The sequence below is a fragment of the Bos mutus genome, chromosome 12 (genome assembly GCF_027580195.1).
Source record: "Bos mutus isolate GX-2022 chromosome 12, NWIPB_WYAK_1.1, whole genome shotgun sequence".
Taxonomy (NCBI): domain Eukaryota; kingdom Metazoa; phylum Chordata; class Mammalia; order Artiodactyla; family Bovidae; genus Bos; species Bos mutus.
In genome coordinates this window covers 32497109-32517975 of record NC_091628.1, presented here as the reverse complement: position 1 = coordinate 32517975, position 20867 = coordinate 32497109, and the positions used below count along the sequence as shown (strand labels likewise).

The following is a 20867-nucleotide window of genomic DNA, read 5'->3' as shown; positions in this document are numbered from 1 at the left end:
CCCTGATGGTGGAAGATCTCACATACCTCAGGCAACTAAAGCCCATGCACCCCAACTTCTGAGTTGTGGCTCCACAACAAGAGAAGCCACCACAATGAGAAGTCTGTGCACCGCAACTAAAGAAAGCCCTTGAGCAGCAACAAAGACCCAGAGCAGCCAAAAATAGGTGAATTTTTTTTTTTTTTAAAGACAAAACAAGCTCTGGGGGTGGGGGGGAGGGTAAAGTAAATTATTTTCTGCTGCCTTCAGAGTTTCCAAACTCTTTTTAATAGAATATTTTCCAAATTTTCTATAATGAGAATAATTTTTTATGTCCAGTATGTATTCTGGCCAAATTCAGAAGATCAGCTGGCTTAAATAAAACTTATTCTCAACGATTTATCCACTAAGGTCCTCAAACACCTCTTCAAACATTTCCTATCCAACCAATTATATGACAGAAGACTCCTTATTTTTGAAGTTTTCATCCCTCCTAAGTTAACGTTAAAAACGGCAAAATTAGAAAACCAACAGCAACTCACTTTAAATATTCCTGTCACAGAAACACTAATTTTACTACTAAAGTATAGATAAAAATTAATTAAATATTTCACTAATAAAAGAACTACATCCACCCTTCCCTGGTGGCTCAGATGGTAAAGAATCTGTCTGCAATGCAGGAGACCTGGGTGCGATCCCTGGGTCAGGAAGATCCCCTGGAGAAGGGAATGGCAACCCACTCCAGTATTCTTGCCGGAGAATCCCCATGAGCTACAGTCCACGGGGTTGCAAAGTCAGACATGAATGAGCAACTGAGCACAGCACATCCACCCTATTTCCTAAGAAGGAACACAGAATGTTATTATTTAATAGAATATTCAGACTACAAGAAGAGCCTACCCCACAGCCTCATTCCCATGAACAAGGCACCATGGGTGAGTGACCCCAGTGAGACTCAATAAGACAAGACAAGTAGCCAGTCTCAACTGTGACTTTCCTGCAGTAAGTACAGTCAGTTTCAAGATTCCCAAGCCTTTTTGGAAGCGAACTTGTCAGACACCAAGCTGCAGATTATGCTCTTGGCTTAGCAGTCCCATGTTCCAGGGGACCTAGCTGACTCCAGAGACTGGGGACGGGCAAGAAGCCAGGCCACCCCACCACCTACCACCTTCCTTTGCCACAACTTCTCCTTTACTTAAGACCCGGCCCACGCCCCTTCCCCGGCCAGGACTCCTACAACCCAAACAAGCCTAGATGCCTCTCACATCCCCGGAGCACCCCCTACTGTGCTTCCTGACGGCCCTGACCCGTGTGGTCACCAGGTCCCAGCCGCTACAAGCTGCTCTACAACTTCACTTTGATTTCCAAACGCAGGCCGCCTCTCTACATGCATTTGTCACTTTCCCATTATTTCACCACGATGAAGTACAAATTAAATATTGGGTAAATACTCCGTGCCAGGCCCTCAAGTCAGGAGCTACTTTGGCGGCAAAACAAGCACCATGTGATACTGAAATTATTTCCTGGACATCATAAATAAGAGGGGTTTCTAGAGGCACCCTGCAGATGGATTCCCTGCAGCCTAAACGCAATCCCTCACTCGATTGGGCTGTAACATTGACTTAAGAGCAACAAACTTGACTAACATTCCCATGCCAGCAGAACAGTGATCTAGGAGAAGGCACTTTGGAAGAGATTCGCTTTTAACAGGTACTTAATCCAATCCAAGTCCAAGGGACTGCTGATTTGCCCAAGTGCCTTATGTTGACAGGTGAAATAAAATTGTCAACTTTATTATTTATAGTATAAAATGTCAACTCATTATAAATGTTTTCACAGCTGCTGATTCTCTGAGAGATCCAGCCCCCTCCTCCCACCACCCAACACACAACCTCAATCTCAGCCACGTTTAGCGAAACTCACTCCCCCCAGACATTGGCATGGGACGGAAGGGACCCGGACAAACTCTTGACCGTCCGCAGAAGGTAGTGCTCTACCAAACTGCACAAATAAACAACAGTCCCTCCGCTTAAGGCCTTTACAATCTATCCTAATAAGGCGATAAGAGAAAACTTTACAACATAACTAGTGTGGGAAGTACCACTGAGATTAAAAAAATGCTGTGAAAAGACATGAGTGGGGATGAAGGCTGGGGATGGACAGCTGTAAGATTATTCAAGTAAGGCTACCTGCTTGAGAGAGAGCTGTGAATGCACCAGAAATCTACAAAGGCACACAGGTAAATACTTTGCTTTGCTTCGTTGTCTACTTGGTGATATCTCAGAAGATAGGCTGAAGTGCTCCTTAAGCAAAAGATCGCAGGCTACTTTGAGATGTTCGGCTCTATCTCGGACAGCGTCAGAGTTTTTATTCAAATATGAAAACTGACACACCCAACTTTAACACTGCTTCAGGAGCAATCTCATTTGGCTGAGCACTGATGTTTCTGTATCTGCCAACAATACACACATTACACTACATGCAATTAATGCACCAGAGCAGAAGCCCTAGAAAGAACTCTAGAGTATAAGGTTCTTGAGATCAAGATCCCACTCAGTGTTTGACATGGCAAATTGCTCTGCCTCATTTTCTTAATGTGACTAGTGCATCCATAAATTCGTTAATGTGAATGACGCTTGTTTCCCTTAACTAGAAGGTAAACAACCATGAAAGCAAGAGTCCCACTTGACTACTGTTGTATCCCCAGCGCTCAGCACACCCTCCTGTACGAAGTAGGTGCTAAATGTATACCTGAAATACTGGAGTGGATGAGCAGGCAGTAAGACAGACACATCTCTCCAGAAACTCTAGACTTTGACAGGGAACCATGACCCGGCAATCTGTGCAGGCTCAGCAATCTGGTGAGATTATCGAGATTATCATTTTCAAAGACTTAATTATCACATTCCTTCTGAAACAGAGTAAGATGATAACTGACACATCTAAGCGTAATTAATGTACCTGACCCTTGGAAATCATCCTTTAAAACGGTCCCTTTAACATCAATGCTTTCCTAAAACGTGAACTGTTCGAGAAAAACATCCACTTGAGGAAATGGACTCTTCATGATTCATTCTTCAGCGTGATGTCTTTAATACTGTAGATTTTAATCCCACCTGATTTCAGCCATTTTTAAAAATACTGTTTCTCAGGGTGCAGTTCAGAAATCTGCGGCTAAAAGCCATCTTTCCGATCGGATTCGCCGCTCCTTCAAGAAAGGTACAGGAAATGTACCACCCATACGAGGAAGACAGCTGGTGGGGGGCGGGGGGAATTTCCCACAGGCACAAAAAGGGCTGGGAAGGCGTAAAACAGAAGGAAAGACTGCAGGAGTCTTTAATAAACGTGATCGCTAGGCCCACGTGGTAGAAGAATAACTTTTTTTTTTTTCCTGAGACGGCTCATAACTAAGATCGCCAGAGAGATCGCCAGATGTTAAAGCCATAAGGAACTAAGGAAACGAATTCGCCCCCATCGTGTGGAGTGACAACGGGTACCCCGGCCACGCACAGAACACCAAGATTTAAACGCACGTTCGCTCTGCTTAACTCGGGACTTGCCCACGAGGCAGGAGCTCTTTTCCCCTGAAGCTCTTTTCCCCTTCTACTTAAAAGCCCCCGACACAAGACAGCGATGCTGCTGCCGTCTGTTCCCGCACAGAAATACTTCCAAGTCACACACCGATGCGTCTAGTGCGTTCAAGTAAACAAACGACAGGAACGCTTAAGCTGTTCTCAGGATCGGCGGGCATTCCCAGACAAGACTCCCCGGCTGCAAACCGGGGAGCTCAGTCACCTCCGAGGAGGAGACACGGTGGGGAGGAGGGGGGGGTCAGTTTCGACAGCACTTTAAAGTTTCGCCCTTCGCACACACACACACACACACACACCACCCGTCCCCCGGGCCCGGCGAGGGGACGCGGCCTCGCCAGGGCGCGGGGAGCAGACCTGCGCCGACTTCCGTGCGCGCGGGCCGGCAGCGGGACCTACCTACCCCGCCTCGGCCCCGCGCGCTCCGGACGCAAAGGCTGGGGCACCACGCGCGTGCTCCCGCCTCCGGCCCCCAGAGCCGCGGCGATCGGGAGCACCGCCGGCCCGCGCCCCTCCCTGCCCCCGCGCGCCCCGGGGCCGCTCCGCCCGCGCTCGGGCCGCGCCGTCCAACCGCCCCCGGCCGGCCCCGCGCTAGGCCCCGCGGGCGGCAAGGGCGGGGACGCTGGCCGCCCGCCTGCCGCACCTACCATGGTACAGATGGAGGCGAGTTTGGAGACCGTCATTAGGATTTCCATCCGCCCAGCGCCATCTTCCACCGAATCGCGGCGGCGGCGGCGGGCGGGGAGGGAGGCAGCCGGGCCGCCCGCTCGCACCGCGGGCCGACCCCGAGCCGCCGCGGACCCACGCACCAAGCCTGCTCAGCCGCCGCTGCCGCTTTCGCCGCCGGCGCTCCGGCACTCCCCGCCGCGGGCCCCAGCCCCCGCCTGCCGGCCGCCCGCCCGCCCGCCCCCGGCTCCTCCCCGGCGCAGGGCGCAGCCGCTGCCTCCGGGCCCGCGCCTGCCCGCCGCGCACCCCGCCCAGCGCGCTGGGGAGCGGGCTCCGCCGAGGCCCTAATGCCCAGCCTGCCCGGCAGCTGCGCGGCCCGGCGGCGCGCCCGCCCCGCCCACCGCCACCGCCTCCGCCCCGCCCCTCCGCCACCCCGCCCCTCCCACCTCCGCGCGCCCTGACCAGTCCCGCGCCGGTCCCGCCCGCCGCCGCCGCCCCGCCCACCGCCGCGCACCCCCGCCCTCTCCCGTGCCGGCCCCGCCCACAGCAGCGAGCCCCGCCCGCCGCCTCGAGCCCCGCCCACTCCCGCGCCGGGCCCGCCCTCTCCCCGCGGACATCTCCCTCCACCTCCCTCCTCCTCCCTGAACGCGCCACTCTGGGAACTCCCGCGCCGGCTCCACCCCGCGCTCGGCCGGGGCGGGGCTCGAGCGGCACCGCCTCCCGCCAGCGGCCCTCGCGGTCCTAGAGCCTCCGCTTCGGGTGAGGGACGAAGAGGGTCGCGGGGGCGACCAGCGCCCATCCTGAAAGGAGCTGACCTCCAGCCTCTAGCACGGCCGAAGGAACAGCTAGCCTCCACTGCCCAGAAAACTGAGGGGCGGTCTCGATAATCCTGGGTGCGATGGGAGGAAACCTGCTTCTGGACGGTTAAAATAGCCCAGGTCATCCAACATCCCAAACAGCTAAAATACAAGGTGGTTTGTCTCTTTTTACACACTTTGGGTGAATAACCTGGGTCAAAACACCATGATTTAGCGAAAGACAAATTAATTCAATAAACGTGAAAGGGGCAAAGAAGAAACTATATATATTTAGCTCTTTGAATCAAGAAAGGTAAATTACGAGGAAGGGGGCGAAGCTGCTTTCCTGCCTGCTTCTTGGCCACAAATTTAGAATTTGGTTATAAATATAGTTTCTAAATATATTTGTTCTGAAAGTCGAGTTGCAAAATAGGAAAGATCTCAACCTAGCAGTGATGATGATGTTCCCAGGGACAAGTAGTCCCGCAAGTGAGAAAAAGGTCCTGTGAGAAATGGTGAAGCTGGTGTTAGCCAGGAGGACAGTTAGCATTTTCCACTTTTGTAAAATGCATCATTGCACCCTGTCCTTCCTGTCAGGCATCTCAGCTTCACTTCTTCCTATTTGAGAAAGAAGTTCAAGTTAATAGAATATAAACTATTGTATTAGCCTGCATGTGTGCTCAGTCACTCAGTCGTGTCTGACTGTTACCGACCCCAAGGACTGTGGCTGGCCAGGCTCCTCTGTCCATGGGATTCTCTAGGCAAGAACACTAGGGTGGGTTGCCATTCCCTTCTCCAGGGGAATCTTCCCCACACAGGGATCAAACCTGCATCTCCTGTGGCTCCTGCATTGGCAGGCGGATTCTCCACCACTGAGCCACCTGGGAAGCCCTTATTGTATTAGAAAGCTGTGATTTTTCACAATTAAAGAACTGTGGTCATGGAATGCTTTTTGGGTTCCCCCATTTCAGTGGGGCAGAAATTCAGACATATATCTAAAATCAGATATTCCTTATCTCCTCAGTTCAAAACATTCAAAAAAACAAAACATTCAAACAAAATTTAGGTGAAAAATAGATTTCTGGTACATGCATGCTGTTTCCATAGTGATTTCCATTATAAGCTTGCTTGGGGGGAAAATAAATTGCAAACAGAATGTAACTAAGTCCCATAGTAGCTGGCCTGATGCTCCAGGCACCTGCCTCCTGGGAAGCCAGGCCCACCCTCTTTGCCCTGATACCTGAGCCAGTACTAGAAAACTCCAAAATATATGTTCAGGGTGTTGGGTGCTCATCTCCCTGTTTCTCTGCCCAGACCGGAAGGTATCACCCACCTGAATTCCTTCTTGCTATGGTCCATTTTGCTTAGGCCCCCAGTGTGTGCCTGGGCCTCCTACCAGTGTCACCATGCCCCTTGATGCTGTCTCCCTATTTGGGTTGACATCTATCTTCATCTTGTCCCATCAAGCAGGTCCGCACCAGAACTTGAGCCCCACCTCTATCTATGCTGCCCACCGAGATCTTTCCCTGTCCATGGAACAGAAGCCACCAGATTTACGTGTAAGTGTAACCCATGGACAGAGGAGCCTGGCAGGCTACAGTCTATAGGATCATAAAGAGTCGGACACAACTGATGAGCTTGCAATCAATCATGCACGTAAGAACAAGGACTTTTCTACATGGATTTCTGGTAGAATTACCAGCGTTGTGTTGGTTGATGTTCAGTTTGCTCAGTCATGTCCAACTCTTTGTGACCCCATGGTCTGTAGCACACCAGGCCTCCTTGTCCTTCACCATCTCCCGGAGTTTGTTCAAACTCATATCCATTAAGTCGGTGATGCCATCCAACCATCTCATCCTCTGTTGTCCCCTTTTCCTCCTGCCTTGATCTTTCCCAGCATCAGGGTATTCTCTAATGAGTCGGCTGTTTGCATCAGGTGGCCAAAGTATTGGAGCTTCAACTTCAGCATCAGCCCTTCCAATATTCAGGATTGATTTCCTTTAGGATTCATGGGTTTGATCTCCTTGCTGTCCAAAGGACTCTCAAGAGTCTTCTCCAACACCACAATTCAAAAGCATCAGTTCTTCAGCACTCAGTCTTCTTTATGGTCCTATTCTCACATCCATACATGACTACTGGAAAAATCAGAGCTTTGACTGTACAGACCTTTGTAATTTAGAGTCATCAAAATTCAGGTGAGGGACTTCCCTGGCGGTCCAGCAGTTAAGACTCTTGTGCTTCCATTGCGGGGGATGCAGGTTTGATCCCTGGTCGGGGAACTAAGATCTCTCATGCCTCACAGTGAGGTCAAAAACTTAAATAAATTGGGTGATATCACAGATCCAAAAAGCAAATATCTCAGTGCCTCAGGTCTCCAGCCTAAAGTTGAATAGAAAGATACAAATGTAAAGAAGAGAGTCTTCCATGCACTAGGTGCTACGCTGGTGTGCGTTTTTTGGTTTTTGTTTTCTACCATCTATAATGCTGTTGAAGATAAAATTAAGCTGAAATGTCACACTTTCGCCCCCAGAGCTTGAAAGGGATTATCTGGGTTTAGAACACAGTCTTCACCTGCAGCCATATCAGCTTCACAAAGAGCTTCATTGTATGCAGGGAAAAGATGCGTTTGTGTGCAACTGACTTCTTTCAGGCCTCCCTGAGTGTATCAGCTCCAGTTTACGCCGGATAACTTCAGGGGCCAACCAAGTAAACAACCTAGGGCCAAGCTGATTCCATTTGGTCAGCACGATATTTATTTAAATGGCTTCATCTGAATAATTTTGCACAATCTTTTATATATTTCCTTGTATAGTTCCTTGCAAGCCACTTTGTATTTTCTGTTCTCTTCCTGCCTCCAGTTCACCAAGTGTCACTTTGTATACTTCTGCTGCCTCTCTCTCCCCTGCAGGCATTAGGGTTTGCAACCAGCTGACATCAGTGAGTGAGATGTTGCCTGTGATGGGGAGGGAAGGACACGGTGAGGAGGTAGGGAGAAGTGCGGAAGACACCCACAATAACAGGATGTGCTTATCAAGGGCTTCTCTGTGCACCAGGCATGGAGTCGGTGCCACCACTACCTCATTCCAGATGAGGAAACAGAGGCCCAGAAAGAACTTTCCAAGCTTGCACAACTAGTAAGCAATAGAACCAGGATTTTAACCCAGCTCCCGAGGTCACACTTCTATATACTCTGCTAACCCAGTAAATGTCAAAGTGCCTCATTTTGATTCTAACAGAATGAGGTTGAAAGGTACTCACTCCTTTGGGACCCAAATCCAGGTTTTAGCTACAAAATATACTCAGAGAGATAGTGCTTTGCCTTACTTTCCTCAATTGGAAGATAAGAGTAATGTTTATGCCTACCCCAGAGGGGTGTGACGGGTGTGATGTTCAGATAGCATCACGGACTCAATGGACTTGAATTGGAGCAAACTCCAGGATATAGTGGAGGACAGAGGAGCACAACTTAGTGACTCAACAACATATTAAAAAAAAGAGAGAGAGAGGAGTGTGACTAGGATAAAACCTGGAGACACGGTTATAAACATGTCTGGCATTCAGCATAGACTGGCAAGCTTTTCGGGGTTTTAATAATCAGGATGGGCGAGTACAGCTCCCAGGCTGCCAGCTCACTCCCTCTGATGGGACAAGGCTCTGCTGTGTGCCAGTCATCTGATCTGTATTTCAGATGCATTTGCTAACAGAAGCTCCCAAGGCCCTTGGACCTGGATCATTTTGTGCTCATTTTACCATGTTTATCTCAGCGCTGTCCACACAGTACAGGGCCAGGGGCCAGACCCAACTGCTGAAAACCCAGGGTCTCTCCCCTTCTCTCTCTGGATCCTTGACAGTTGAGTGAATTAACCTTCTTGGTGGCACTAATTAACATCATCTACCTGTCCAGTTGCATGTGAGAGCTGGATCATAAAGAAGGTTGAGCACCAAAGAACTGATGCTTTTGAACTGTGAAACTGATGGTTTCAAATTTGAGAGTCCCTTGGACAGCAAGAAGATCAAACTAGTCAATCCTAAAGGATATCAACCCTGAATATTCATTGAAATGAATGAATGACGGTTGGATGGCATCACCAACTCAACGGACATGAGTTTGAGCAAGCTGCTGAAGATGGTGAAGGACAGCTTGGTGTGCTGCAGTCCATGGGGTCACAAACAGTCAGACATGACTGAGGAACTGAACAACAAAATTCATTGGCAGGACTGATGCTGAAGCTGAAGCTCCAATACTTTGACCATCTGATGCAGAGTCAACTCATTGGAAAAGATTCTGATTCTGGGAAAGATTGAAGGCAGGAGAAGAAGTGGACGACAGAGGATGAGATGTTGGATGGCATCACTGTCTCAATGGACATGAGTTTGAGCAAGCTCCTGGAGACAGTGAAGGATGAGAAGCCTGGAGTGCTGCAGTCCATGGAGTTGCAAAGAGTTGGATATGACTGAGTGACTGAACAACAACAAACTGTCCAGCATGCTAAGTTGCTTCAGTCGTGCCAACTCTGTACAACCCTATGGATTGTAGCCTGCCAGCTCCTCTGTCCATGGGATTTCCCAGGCAAGAAAACTTGAGTGGGTTACCATGCTCTCCTTCAGGGGATCTTCCTGACCCAGGTATCGAACCCACGTCTCTAACGTCTGCTGCATTGGCAGGCAGGTTCTTTACCACTAGTGCCACCTGGGAAGCCCCCCCATAATTTAATCAAAACAATGATGTTCTTTTGTTGGTCAATCAACAAATCAGTGACTGTCTTTTCAAGGCTGATTTCTAATTCAGACCAATGTAGTTGAACCATATGCTCTATGGATATACAACTCTATTTTGCTGGGCAGCATGGCATTGTAGCTAATATATCTAAAACTTTGTCATTGTTTAAATCTAGGTCTTCAAATAGAGGGTCAAAGGCACAGCCCCTTTATACTCTATTTAAAACTGAAAAAAAATTAGTTCATTCCTTAAAACCAATATCAATTGGTCATCTACTGACCAATTTAAGAGAAATCTGTGGCCTCAGGAGTACATGGTCCTTTGGGGATGAACAGGTGAGTTTTATGGAAAACGAGCTGAGAGAGTGAAGCATGTCTGCCTGCAGGAGGGACGAGCTGAGACCAGCTTCACAACCTGGGAGAACAGGATGAACAGTGGTGAGGGAAGGGACCACAGAGGACACCCATCTGAGCCTGAGGCTCGTCTAAGGCTGGGGCACTGAGTGGTCCATGGTATCTGTGGAGATGAGGGTGGAGTGTTAAGGGGATGCAATCCAACCTACAATGACCAACAAGGGCTATGGTCTCTGGAACCTCTATGGCTATCTCCATCCTTACTAAGTGGGAGAAGCAGCCTACTCCACTGTTTCCTGGGACTTCCCTGGTGGTCCAGTGGCTAAGACTCCATGCTCCCGATGCAGGGGGCCCTGGGTTTGATCCCTGGTCAGGGAACTAGATCCCACATACTGCAACTACAACCTGGAGCAGCCAAGTAAATAAATACATGGACACATGTATATGTATGGCTGAGTCCCTTTGCTGTTCACCTGAAACCATCACAACATCATTAACTGGCTATAGTGGTACCCCAATACAAAATGAACTGTTTAATAAAAATAAATAAATATTAAAAAAGAGAGAAACCTGTTTCTCGTCCTTCCTATTCTCTATTTGGATTCTTCATCCTGCCGTTTTTGAGCCTAAACATGGTAGAGAATCTCAAGGAGACACCAAACTAACTGATCTGTAACTGGGGAGAAAAACCGTGACTTCTGGTGAGCACAGCGGTAACCCAGAATGGTTTGTTCAGTGCTTGGCTCCTTACTAAGCAGGGCCTGACTGTGGGAGGCTGGGGAGAAAACTGGGGAGCATCCTAGCTGATTAGAAAAAGTGCAAAAGCTGCTGAGTGTGACTTGAGAAGTGGATATGTTTTCAAATGGTTTCAATCAGCCACTCTATCTCCTGTGAAAAGGGGGGAACACAGAGAGAGAGCCATAGAGTGACAACCTTGGATACAAATGTGAGCCATTCCAGTCATACGATTACTCAACTTTGTGCATCTGAATTGCAGTTTTTTAGTGACACGTATCTGTTGAATACTTCCGACACTTCAGGAACAAAAAGCTTGCTCCTTCGAGAAGCTTGCCATCTAGTTGAGAGAGAAGACGTGTACACAAACCACTTTAAGTCAGCTAAGTACCAACTGTGTGATTTGTAGCATTATCATTGTGCAGAGAAGAAGGTGCTTGTTTCTTCTTTAGGTCATCCAGAATTCTACCACTTACTGGAGAGTAGGGTCATCTGATCCAAAGGGAAAAATTGGAAAATCTCAGAGTAACATAATTATATCTTTTAAGTAACACTCACCTCCGTCTTCTTCCTCAAACACCAACGAGCTCCAAGCCATTTCTGAGCCTCTGTACTGGCCATTCCTTCTCCCAGGAACACTCTCCTCCTTTACATGGTCACCTTCTCCAGGAGGCCCACTCTGATGCCACCGTGTGTAAATCTGTGATAATTGGAACCCTGTCTGTTTTAGAGCTATCCCCAAGGCCTGAGAAAGAACAGTTAAGTGTTCAGTGAATAAACGTCAGTGAATGAACAGAAACTGATAAACACCTACTCTTTAAGCATGTCCCCTCCAGAGCAGGTAGAACTGTTTTATCCTGAATAATCCATGCAGTGAATGTGAAGTCTCTGAAAGCACTCAGAGACACTCCAGTGCTTCTCTGAGTCTTTTCCGTCTGGAGTTTCGCATTTTCATTTCAGCATTTGCTCAGCTCTTGTAAGAAAGTGCATCAGGAAAAAAAAAAGAGAGAAAATGCACTTTGTGGACTCTGAGAGTCTGAAGCACCTACATCTAACTTCCCCAATCATGACTCTGACTTTCTTGATTGTGCCTTTAGGATTTTTCTGTGGAGGCAGCATCTTACTTCATCCTGACCTCTCCTTATGACTTACTTCTCAAAAATGTCAGGGCAGTTTTTCTCTATGATTCACCAGAATTTAACCATGTACTTGGAGTTTGTATTGTAAACGTTTGCCTCTGACCTGTGATTTTATTGCCATTTTTGCATCTTACCACCCACCAGGCCTCCTGTGCACTTGACTTTGAGGAGCCTGCCAAGGGCACCTAGTATGGGGCAGTGTAGCCCCCGGGGGTTTCCTGAGACGCGCAAGCTCTGTCATCACTTGAGACAGACAGGCGTGACACCCACTTCTTCTTTTTAGAAGAATCTTCTATTAAAATAGCCGAGCATAGTGATGTTAGACAAAGGCAAAAATTCCAAAGTATATTTAGCATACAGAAACTCTTGTTGAACATACAGGAAACTGTTCATGGTGATTTCCCAGGACTGAGGAAGTAGGAATGGGTGCAAACTCTTTATGCTTTTTGAGTTTGGGAATATGCAAAAGTATGTCAATTTCAAACGTTGAGTAAATTGAATTTTTTTAAACCAAAAGATGTAGTTATGTGACAATATTTTAAAATTATTGGGCACAATCTAAATTTTTTTTTTATTTTAAGTAACTTGTCAGTGGGAGCCTAGTTCAGTCTGGTCCATCTCTGCCTAAATAGAACACACATTTGACGTCTGACACTACCTCCTGTAAGACTCTGGACTCTTCTGTCTACACTAGCTCAGACTCTGTGAGTTAAGAAAGATAGCAGTCTCTTTACAGAAGGGCAAGCTTTTGTCTGCCTGCCTCAAGAGGGCTAGCCATGGGTATTTCTCCTGCTTTGGTGGCTCAGAGGTTAAAGCGTCTGCCTGCAATGCGGGAGATGCGGGTTCGATCCCTGAGCTGGGAAGATCCCCTGGAGAAGGAAATGGCAACCCGCTCCAGTATTCTTGCCTGGAGAATCCCATGGAGGGAAGAGCCTAGTAGGCTACAATCCACAGGGTCGCAAAGACACGACTGAGCTACTTCACTTTCACTTTCACTTTCTGTCAAAAGGAAGAGGTCATGGAGGAAATGAGAGATGGGAAGAAAGGAGGTGAACACAGAAAACCCTGTCTGTTCTCCTGTTCCTGGTGCTTCATCCTCAAGGCCCAAGTGGAAAAGAGATGATATTTCTTTTCATCTCTTTTGAGATCACCCTCATGTGATCATATAACCAATGAACCAACGACCACCATCACGTGACCTCCTGCCTGACACCTGTCCAGGAAACAATCCGGTGCTTTTCTCCAGAAGAGTGCTCATCCTCCCAGACACTTCTGCATCTTAACCTTTTCTAGGTGTTTTTGTAGGACTTTTTTTTTTTTTTTTTTTTTTGCTTTAGCCTTTCCCAATTCCCTCTGGCCAATTCTACTAAGCATAGTGTGTGTGTGTGTGTGTGTGTGTGTGTGTGTCTGTGTGTCTGTGTTAGTCGCTCAGTCATGTCCGACTCTGTGATTCTATGGACTGTAGACCACCAGGCTCCTCTGTCCATGGAAGTCTCCAGGTCAGAATACTAGAGCGGGTAGCCATTCCCTTCTCCAGGGGATCTTCCCAACCCAGAGGTCAAAGTCAGGTCTCCTGCATTGCAGGCCAATTCTTTACTGTCTGAGCCACCAGAGAAGCTCACCAAGCATAGTAGAAAATTTATTTCTCTTTTGAACAACAGTTACACACAGGAGCAGATATATCTGCTTACTGGCACAAAGCTTAAGCAAAAATGACAGATGATACCAGAATTTCTTTCAACAGGTCTTCCAGGGAACAGGGAAATGCACGCCCATCTGTTCAAGGCTCAAGCCAGGGGCTGCTGCTTCTGACAAACTGGCCACACCTGGTCCCACTGCTCCCTCATCTTCGCTGCCTGCAAGCAGCAAGGAGCTTTTTAAGGCTTCAATAGTTAATCATTCGTAAGAAATAGGAAACAGACATTGAAAATAATAAATAAGGGAAAAACAAAGTTGTATAAAACTCTCTGGTAGTTAGCAGTGGTCGACTTCTGAAATACTAGAGGGTTTCAACTTAAAATTAGGGTGTCTCAGACTTCCCTGGTGGTACAGTGGATAGGAATCCGGCTGCCAACGCAGGGAACGTGGGCTCAATCTCTGGTCTGGGAAGATCCCACGTACCTCGGAGCAATGAAGCCCATGTACCCCAACTGCCGAGCCCACACGCCCCCAAGCCTGTGCTCCGCAGGAAGAGAAGCCACTGCAGTGAGAAGCCCACACACTCAACGAAGAGAACCCGCTCACCGCAACTAGAGAAAGCCCTCGAGTGGCAATGAAGACCCCGTGTAGCCAATAGTAAGTAAATAAATTTTTTTAAAAAGTATTAGGGTGTCACCTTGGTTGGATCCCTCCCCTTCACCCCCACAGGGTGTCCAGTTTGTGATCCTGAACAAACTCTTCACCCTCTAAGCTCCAGTTTCCTCTTTATTGCAAAGGGGAAGACCCTGACGTCATCAGCTTGTTGGGGAGATTAAACGAGATACTGCATGTAAGGACTGGCCTCCGCTGGCCCCCAGGCTGAGTGACATAAGAGAGTGCATGACCGTTCTCATGAATTCTTTCCGCTTTTCTCTTCAACAAGATGATTCAGTCAGAACAGTGTGTGGTTGCTTGATTCGAAGAGCAATGAATTCACAGTAGCCAGAGGTGGAAACAACCCGTGTCCATCGATGGATGAATGGATAAACAAACTATAGCAAATACACATAATGGAATATTATTTGGCCTGGAAAAGGAACAACGTTCTGATGCATACTACAGCATGGAAGTGCTTTGAGGCCATGATGCTAAGTGAAATAAGCCAGTCACAAAAGGCCATACTGTATAATTCCGCTCACATGAAGTACCTAAATGATCAGAGGCTTCCCTGGCAGTCCAATGGTTGAGACTCTGTGCTTCCACTGCAGTGGCACAGGTTCAATCCCTGGCCAAGGAATTAAGATCCCATGTGCCATGGAATGTGGCCAATAAATAAATAATAAAATGGGTTGAATGCATAGAGACAAGGAGAATGGTGGCTGCCAGGGGACAGGGAGGAGGGAAATGGAGAGTTAGTGTTTAATGAGTACAGAGTCTCTATCAAGGATGATGAAAAGGTCTGGGGTATGGACAATTGTGATGGCGCACAGCAACATGAACACATTTAATGCCAATGGACTTTGTACTTAATAATGTTAATATGGTAAATTTTATGCTATGGATTATACACTTCACCAAAATAAAAAATAATCACGAAAAATACTCCCCAAGGACTTATACACAGACAGGGTCAATGCATTCATTTAGACTGAGTTCCTTCGCCCCACACTGACCTCCCTACAGCTTCTCTTCTGCCACCCCGTATGCCTCCCCACCCTAAGGCCTGCCTTCGAGTGCCCCCATGGGTCTGCCCAGGCGTCCCCGCTCCTTTCTGAATCACTACTAGGATGCGGAGGCTACAAACACACCAGGCACGCCTGTGGCTCAGTGTAAAACCAGGTCTCTCTCGGTTCCTGCCCCACTGCCCATCTGCTTCAGCACTTCTCTTTCACGGGCTTCCCTGGGCCCCGTGAGTCACCTGGACTCCTCTTTTCCACCTGTGCTGACCCCTTGGATGGAGTGACTCAGCCCTTGGATTGCCCGCTTGGCTGGGCACTTGGCCTTGTGAGGTTCAGCTTCCTGTGTCGGTTCCCTGATAACTCTTCAGAGTCTGCCAAGCAGCTGAAGTCATTCTCTGCTTGTCTCCAGCAGAAGCCACCCGGCTCTGAGGCTGGGAACATGAGCGTCACCCATTTCTGCCTTCCCTCCTCTGCCCCTCCATCAGGGCCACCTCAGGAGCACCTAGTCTTTGGAACACGCCCTTGCATCCTGCTAGAAGCCTCTGCGTGCACCTCTGGTCTGGCTCCCTCCTCCAGTCTGGTGTGCCCCCTCTATTCTGTGTTCCTCCTCCAGTCTTGTCTCTCTCCTCTGGTCTGTGTCCCTCCTCTGGTCTGGTCTCCCTCCTCTGATCTGTGTCCCTCCTCTGGTCTGGTCTCTCTCTCTGGTCTGGTCTCACTCCTCTGGTCTGTGTCCCTCCAGACCTTTCTCCCCATCATGGCCAGAGCTGTTGTCCCAAACGCAGATCTGGTCATGCTGCTCTCCTGCCAAGAAGCCCCACAGGCCCCAACCCTGGAGGACACGCCTGGGCTCCTTGCTCACCAGAATACACCCCTCACACAGGCACCTGCCATACCAGCCCAGCCCCTCCCTCACCACAACACACAAACATCTCCCCATCCCTGCGGGCTTCCACCAAGGCGCACATAGCATGGTTTGCCCAGAGCAGTCTCTGCTTACACCTGTTGTTCGGTGTAATTATGAATAGCCTTCTTTTTACTCTCCACAGTGTCCTGGTTTGGGCAACAAGGTACGTGGTCACTGCATTTGCCCTAATTCTTCATCCTTCATGATCTGCTCCCTGTTGGAGGTGTGGGAAGCCTTGCCCACTCGGCTTTCTCTGTGTGACTTCATGACAGTGTTCACCGTGGTGCATTGTTAGGGAACTGTCTGTCTTCCCTGCTAGACTCCTTGATCTTAGGTGTGCTCAGTCACTCAGTCATGTCCAACTCTTCATGACCCCACGGACTGTAGCCCGCCAGGATCCTCTGTCCACGGGATTACCCAGACAAGAATACTGGAGTGGGTTGCCATTTCCTCCTCCAGGGGATCTTCCCGACACAGGGATCAAACCTGTGTCTCTGATGTCTCCTGCATTGGCAGGTGGATTCTTTACCACCAAGCCACCTGGGAAGCCCATCCTTAAGTCTTGTATATCTTCTCGTCCCCAGCACTCAGAAGAATCCCTGACATAAAGTAGGTGGGCAATTAAACTTTGCCAAAGAGGAATGGAAAAGATGAATTCATTCATTAAGTGAGAATTCTATGCCCAACACTGTTCCAGGTTCTTGGCAAAGCAGGTGACCATCCACATTCTCATGGAGTTCCTCCACATTTAAGTGGAGAAAACAGACACAAGTAAGTTTCTGAGCAGATCACTGGCAGGGTACAGGTGTGGAATTTGCTGGGTGACTAAGCAGGCTCGCCCCCAGACCTGCTCTGTAGGTCAGCTGTCCTTGAGGCATGAGACTGTCTGGGGGATGAGGGCCACCCTGGCCAAAGCAAGCATTCGGTCAGAAGGGAAGAAGCAAAATGTGATGACGAGAGGGGGTTCACGGAGATGCTAGGATGCTGGCTTTGACGATGGTAGAAGGGGATAAGCCAAGGAATGTGGATGGTCCCTTGAAGCTGGAAAAGACAAGGAAATGACCCCTCCCTAGAGTGTCCAGAAAGGAATTCAGCCTGGCCCAGACCTTGAGTTTAGCCCAGTGAGGCATGTGTCAGACTTCTGATCTTCAGAACCAGAAGACAAAACATTTAAGCTCTAAAAAACAGGGAGAAGAGAAGAAGCAAGGAAGAGAGGCTAGGTAAATGTGTCCACTGGGAGTAGGACTGGGGGAATGATCCACCTCCAGGCCAGAGCTGCCTCCAGTAGAGTCTTCTTTCCACCCTGTCAGCGTACTTCTGGGATAGTGCATTTAACGGTATGTTTGAATGTTACTCAGAGTGTTATTGTAAAGCTCTGGGTGAATACCCTGCCTTCCTGCCCAGGCACATGCCATGTTAGAACCTGTTCACACTAGTTACATGCTCAGGACCTGCCAACCTTGTCCTGAAAACTTTCCTCGACCATCCCTGCTCCCTAACTCTTACATCAAACACCACTCATTGTCATTTTTAGTAATTAGAATACCAGATCTTCAGGAAAATACCCCCAGAGAGATTGCTCCCATTCAAATATAAAAATGAAAACAACTCAACAGACATGAAAAAGGCAATATCGTCTATTTTGTTGACATAGTTCGAACAGAAGAAGCCACCCAGGGAAAGAGTCAAGGTACCAGATCTCTAGGATTAAGCATACCCTGGAAAGCCCTAAATATCCTTCCTCCTGGTTCTACTATGAAATGGTCTGAGAAAGTCTCAACCCTAAAACCAAAGCACATCAAAGAAAATTTCTTCTCACTGTTTTCTTTTTTTCTTCCCTTGAGAGATGGTGGAGTAGCAGTTCTGTGGATGAGAATATCAAGCAGGCATTTTGATGATGCAGGTAATGAAGCTGGTTGGAGAAAATGGGAATTGCATTGGAAAATACCAAATGAATTCTTTTGTGTTCTCCTGTTCTAATGCCTGGGTCAAAGCAACCCAAACCAACCGCAGTTCTGCAACACCACGTGAGTGTTCCAGGGAGGCCAAATCCTGCTCCATCCAGCAATCCATCACCTGTTTGAACCTAAAAGATCTCACTCTTTATCTTTCTGCCTTCTTTCCATGCCACTACTCTAATTTAAATAATTTCCCTGCTGCCAAGACTGCAGTAGATTCTTCTTTCCTTTTTGCTTTTTGTTATGAAAATTTTCAAATATATTAAAAAAGCAGGGGGAATAGTAACCCAATTTACCCATTGGGTAAATACAACCCAACTTACCCATTGAATAAACAGAACCCAATTTACTCATCATCCAATTTTTCTACAGAAAATTTGCATGTAGTAAAATGCATGGATTTTAAGTGTACAATATGCTTTGATAAATCATATGCTTGTTTGAGGCTTCCCTGTGGTACAGTGGTAAAGAATCTGCCTGCCAATGCAGGAGACGCAGGAGATTTGGATTCAATCCCTGGGTTGTGAATATCCTCTGGAGTAGGAAATGGCAACGCCTTCCAGTATTCTTGCCTGGAAAATTCCATGGACAGAGGAGTCTGGTGAGCTACAGTCCATGGGGTTGCATAGAGTTGGACAAAAAACTCAGCATGCATGCATATACTTGTTTGACTGCCACACCCTATCAATATAAAGAATTTTCCCATCACCCCAGAAAGCTCCTTTGCCATCACCCAGTTTGGCAGTTATCAATACAAAGCCACGCTTGTTTCATCTGTACCCCTACTCCTGGACATCTCAGGATGACTTTGAAGAAAATCCAGATATCTTCTTACTTTATCTGTAAATATTTCTTTGTATTTCTTTGAGATCACCAAACTATTATTATCACACCTAAAAGAACAATAATTGTTTAACATTGTCAAATACCCAGTCTGCATCTATATTCCCCCAATTATCTTTTAACAGATTTACACTTGGTTCTTCATCTTTGGTCTATTTCACTGATTTTGAAAACCACTGCAGGTGAACATTTCCAGTCCACCATCGTGATTATCTACTGTGTGCTCCTTAGTCTAGCATACTTGGACTTGACAGATAACTTTCCCATTTAAATTCCAATGCTCCTCTTCATGCAGCTTATCCTCCTACCAAAGAAAACTAGGTTTTATATGAATAAACCTGTTTCCTCATGGCTGGGAATTTGATTATGTGTCTCTTCCCTTTACCCTGCCCACAAACGTTTCTTAAATGTTTTCTGGACACCTACTAAGAACCAGGAACGAGCTTATAGCGAGGGAATCAGTAGGGAACAAGATAAACCTAATTCCTACCCTCTGGGAAATCATGGCTTCCTCCCCTCTCTGCCTGTTGGAACCTTAGTTACTTTAAGTGCTCATTGTTCAGTAGTGTCTGACTTTTCGGGACTGCATAGACTGTAGCCCACCAGGCTTCTCTGTCCATGGGATCTCCCAGGCAAGAATACTCCAGTGGGTTGACACTTCCTCCTCCAGGAGATTTTCCCGACCCAGGGATCCAACCCTCGTCTCTTGCATCTCCTGCATTGGCAGCATGGTCTCTGTCTCCTCTGTTCTGTTCCTCACTGATGACTCTCGCTCTGTTTCTTCTTTCCTACACTGGGCTCTACTTCTTCCCCCACTGAATGCAGATTTGTGGGCTTGTGACCCTAATTTAAGTCTTCCCTCAGTCTCTGGTCCCCCAATCATGTCCCTGGTCAGGATCTCAGAGCCCTGTCACTTCAAATCCATTCATCTCACATCTTTGACCCTGAAGCCAGAGTCCTGGACCAGAACTGATCTTTATCATACTTCCCACCCCCCCACTTACAAGCATTAAAAAGCCTCTGCAAATTGAAAAGGAATGGTTGCATATTATTCTTTTATGTTCAGCCATAATTGTCTTAACCATTGTCCTAATATTGACCTTAGATTAGTTTTCAGTTTGTCACTGTTATGAATAACATTTCAGTGAATATTTTTGTAAATAAATCTTTAGGCATATATCAGGTGACTGTCTTAGGTCTGGTTTGTGGAAGCAAAAGTACTGACATAAAATATGGCACAGGGACTTCCCTGGTGGTCCAGGGTTTAGAAATCAAGCTTCCACTGCAAGCAGTACCATCCCAGGTCCAGAACTAAGATCCCTCATGCCCCAGGGTGTGGCCAAAGAAAAAAAAATTAAACATACAGTATATAGATTTGATACATAGTGCTAACTTGATTTTAGAGACAGCGTGCAAACATACACTCCCACAGCAGAGAATCTGTGTATGTCTTGTGACATTGTTGCTAACCTTGGGCATTGTTGGCAAACTAGAGAACAAAAGGGAATTCTGGAATAAAAAGGAGCTTTTTCAACAGGATCAAGAGTATGTACGAAAAATATACAACTAGCATCATAGTTAATGGATTCAGACCAAAGGGTTTCTCCCTAAGATCAGAACAAAGCAAGAATGTGCACTCCAACCAAATCTATTTAACAGAGCATTACTTTAAAATGTTTGCTAAGGTGAGATATTTTAAATCACTGTGTATTTTAATTTGTATCTCTTTGTTTTTGAGAATAACTTTTGTTATATTTAGTAGCTGTTTGTACCTCTTCTTTCATGAATTTTGTATCTGTAGTCTTTCCCTATGCTTCTGTTGGTGTCCTATGGTTTTTTAAGTTATTTTTGTGAGCTCTCTATATT

The 20867-nt window shown here is 47.3% G+C and overlaps 1 protein-coding gene across 1 annotated transcript in view; it reads right to left on the bottom strand.

The window, feature by feature from the left end:
* USP12 (ubiquitin specific peptidase 12) overlaps nucleotides 1-4473 on the bottom strand; it is a 59957-nt gene extending 55484 nt beyond the window's left edge. The window contains exon 1 of the mRNA XM_070380494.1: nucleotides 4217-4473. Within this exon, the coding sequence (XP_070236595.1) occupies nucleotides 4217-4264 (48 nt within the window). The 5' untranslated portion in view covers nucleotides 4265-4473. The remainder of the gene's footprint in view (nucleotides 1-4216) is intronic.
* Nucleotides 4474-20867: the final 16394 nt, after the last annotated feature.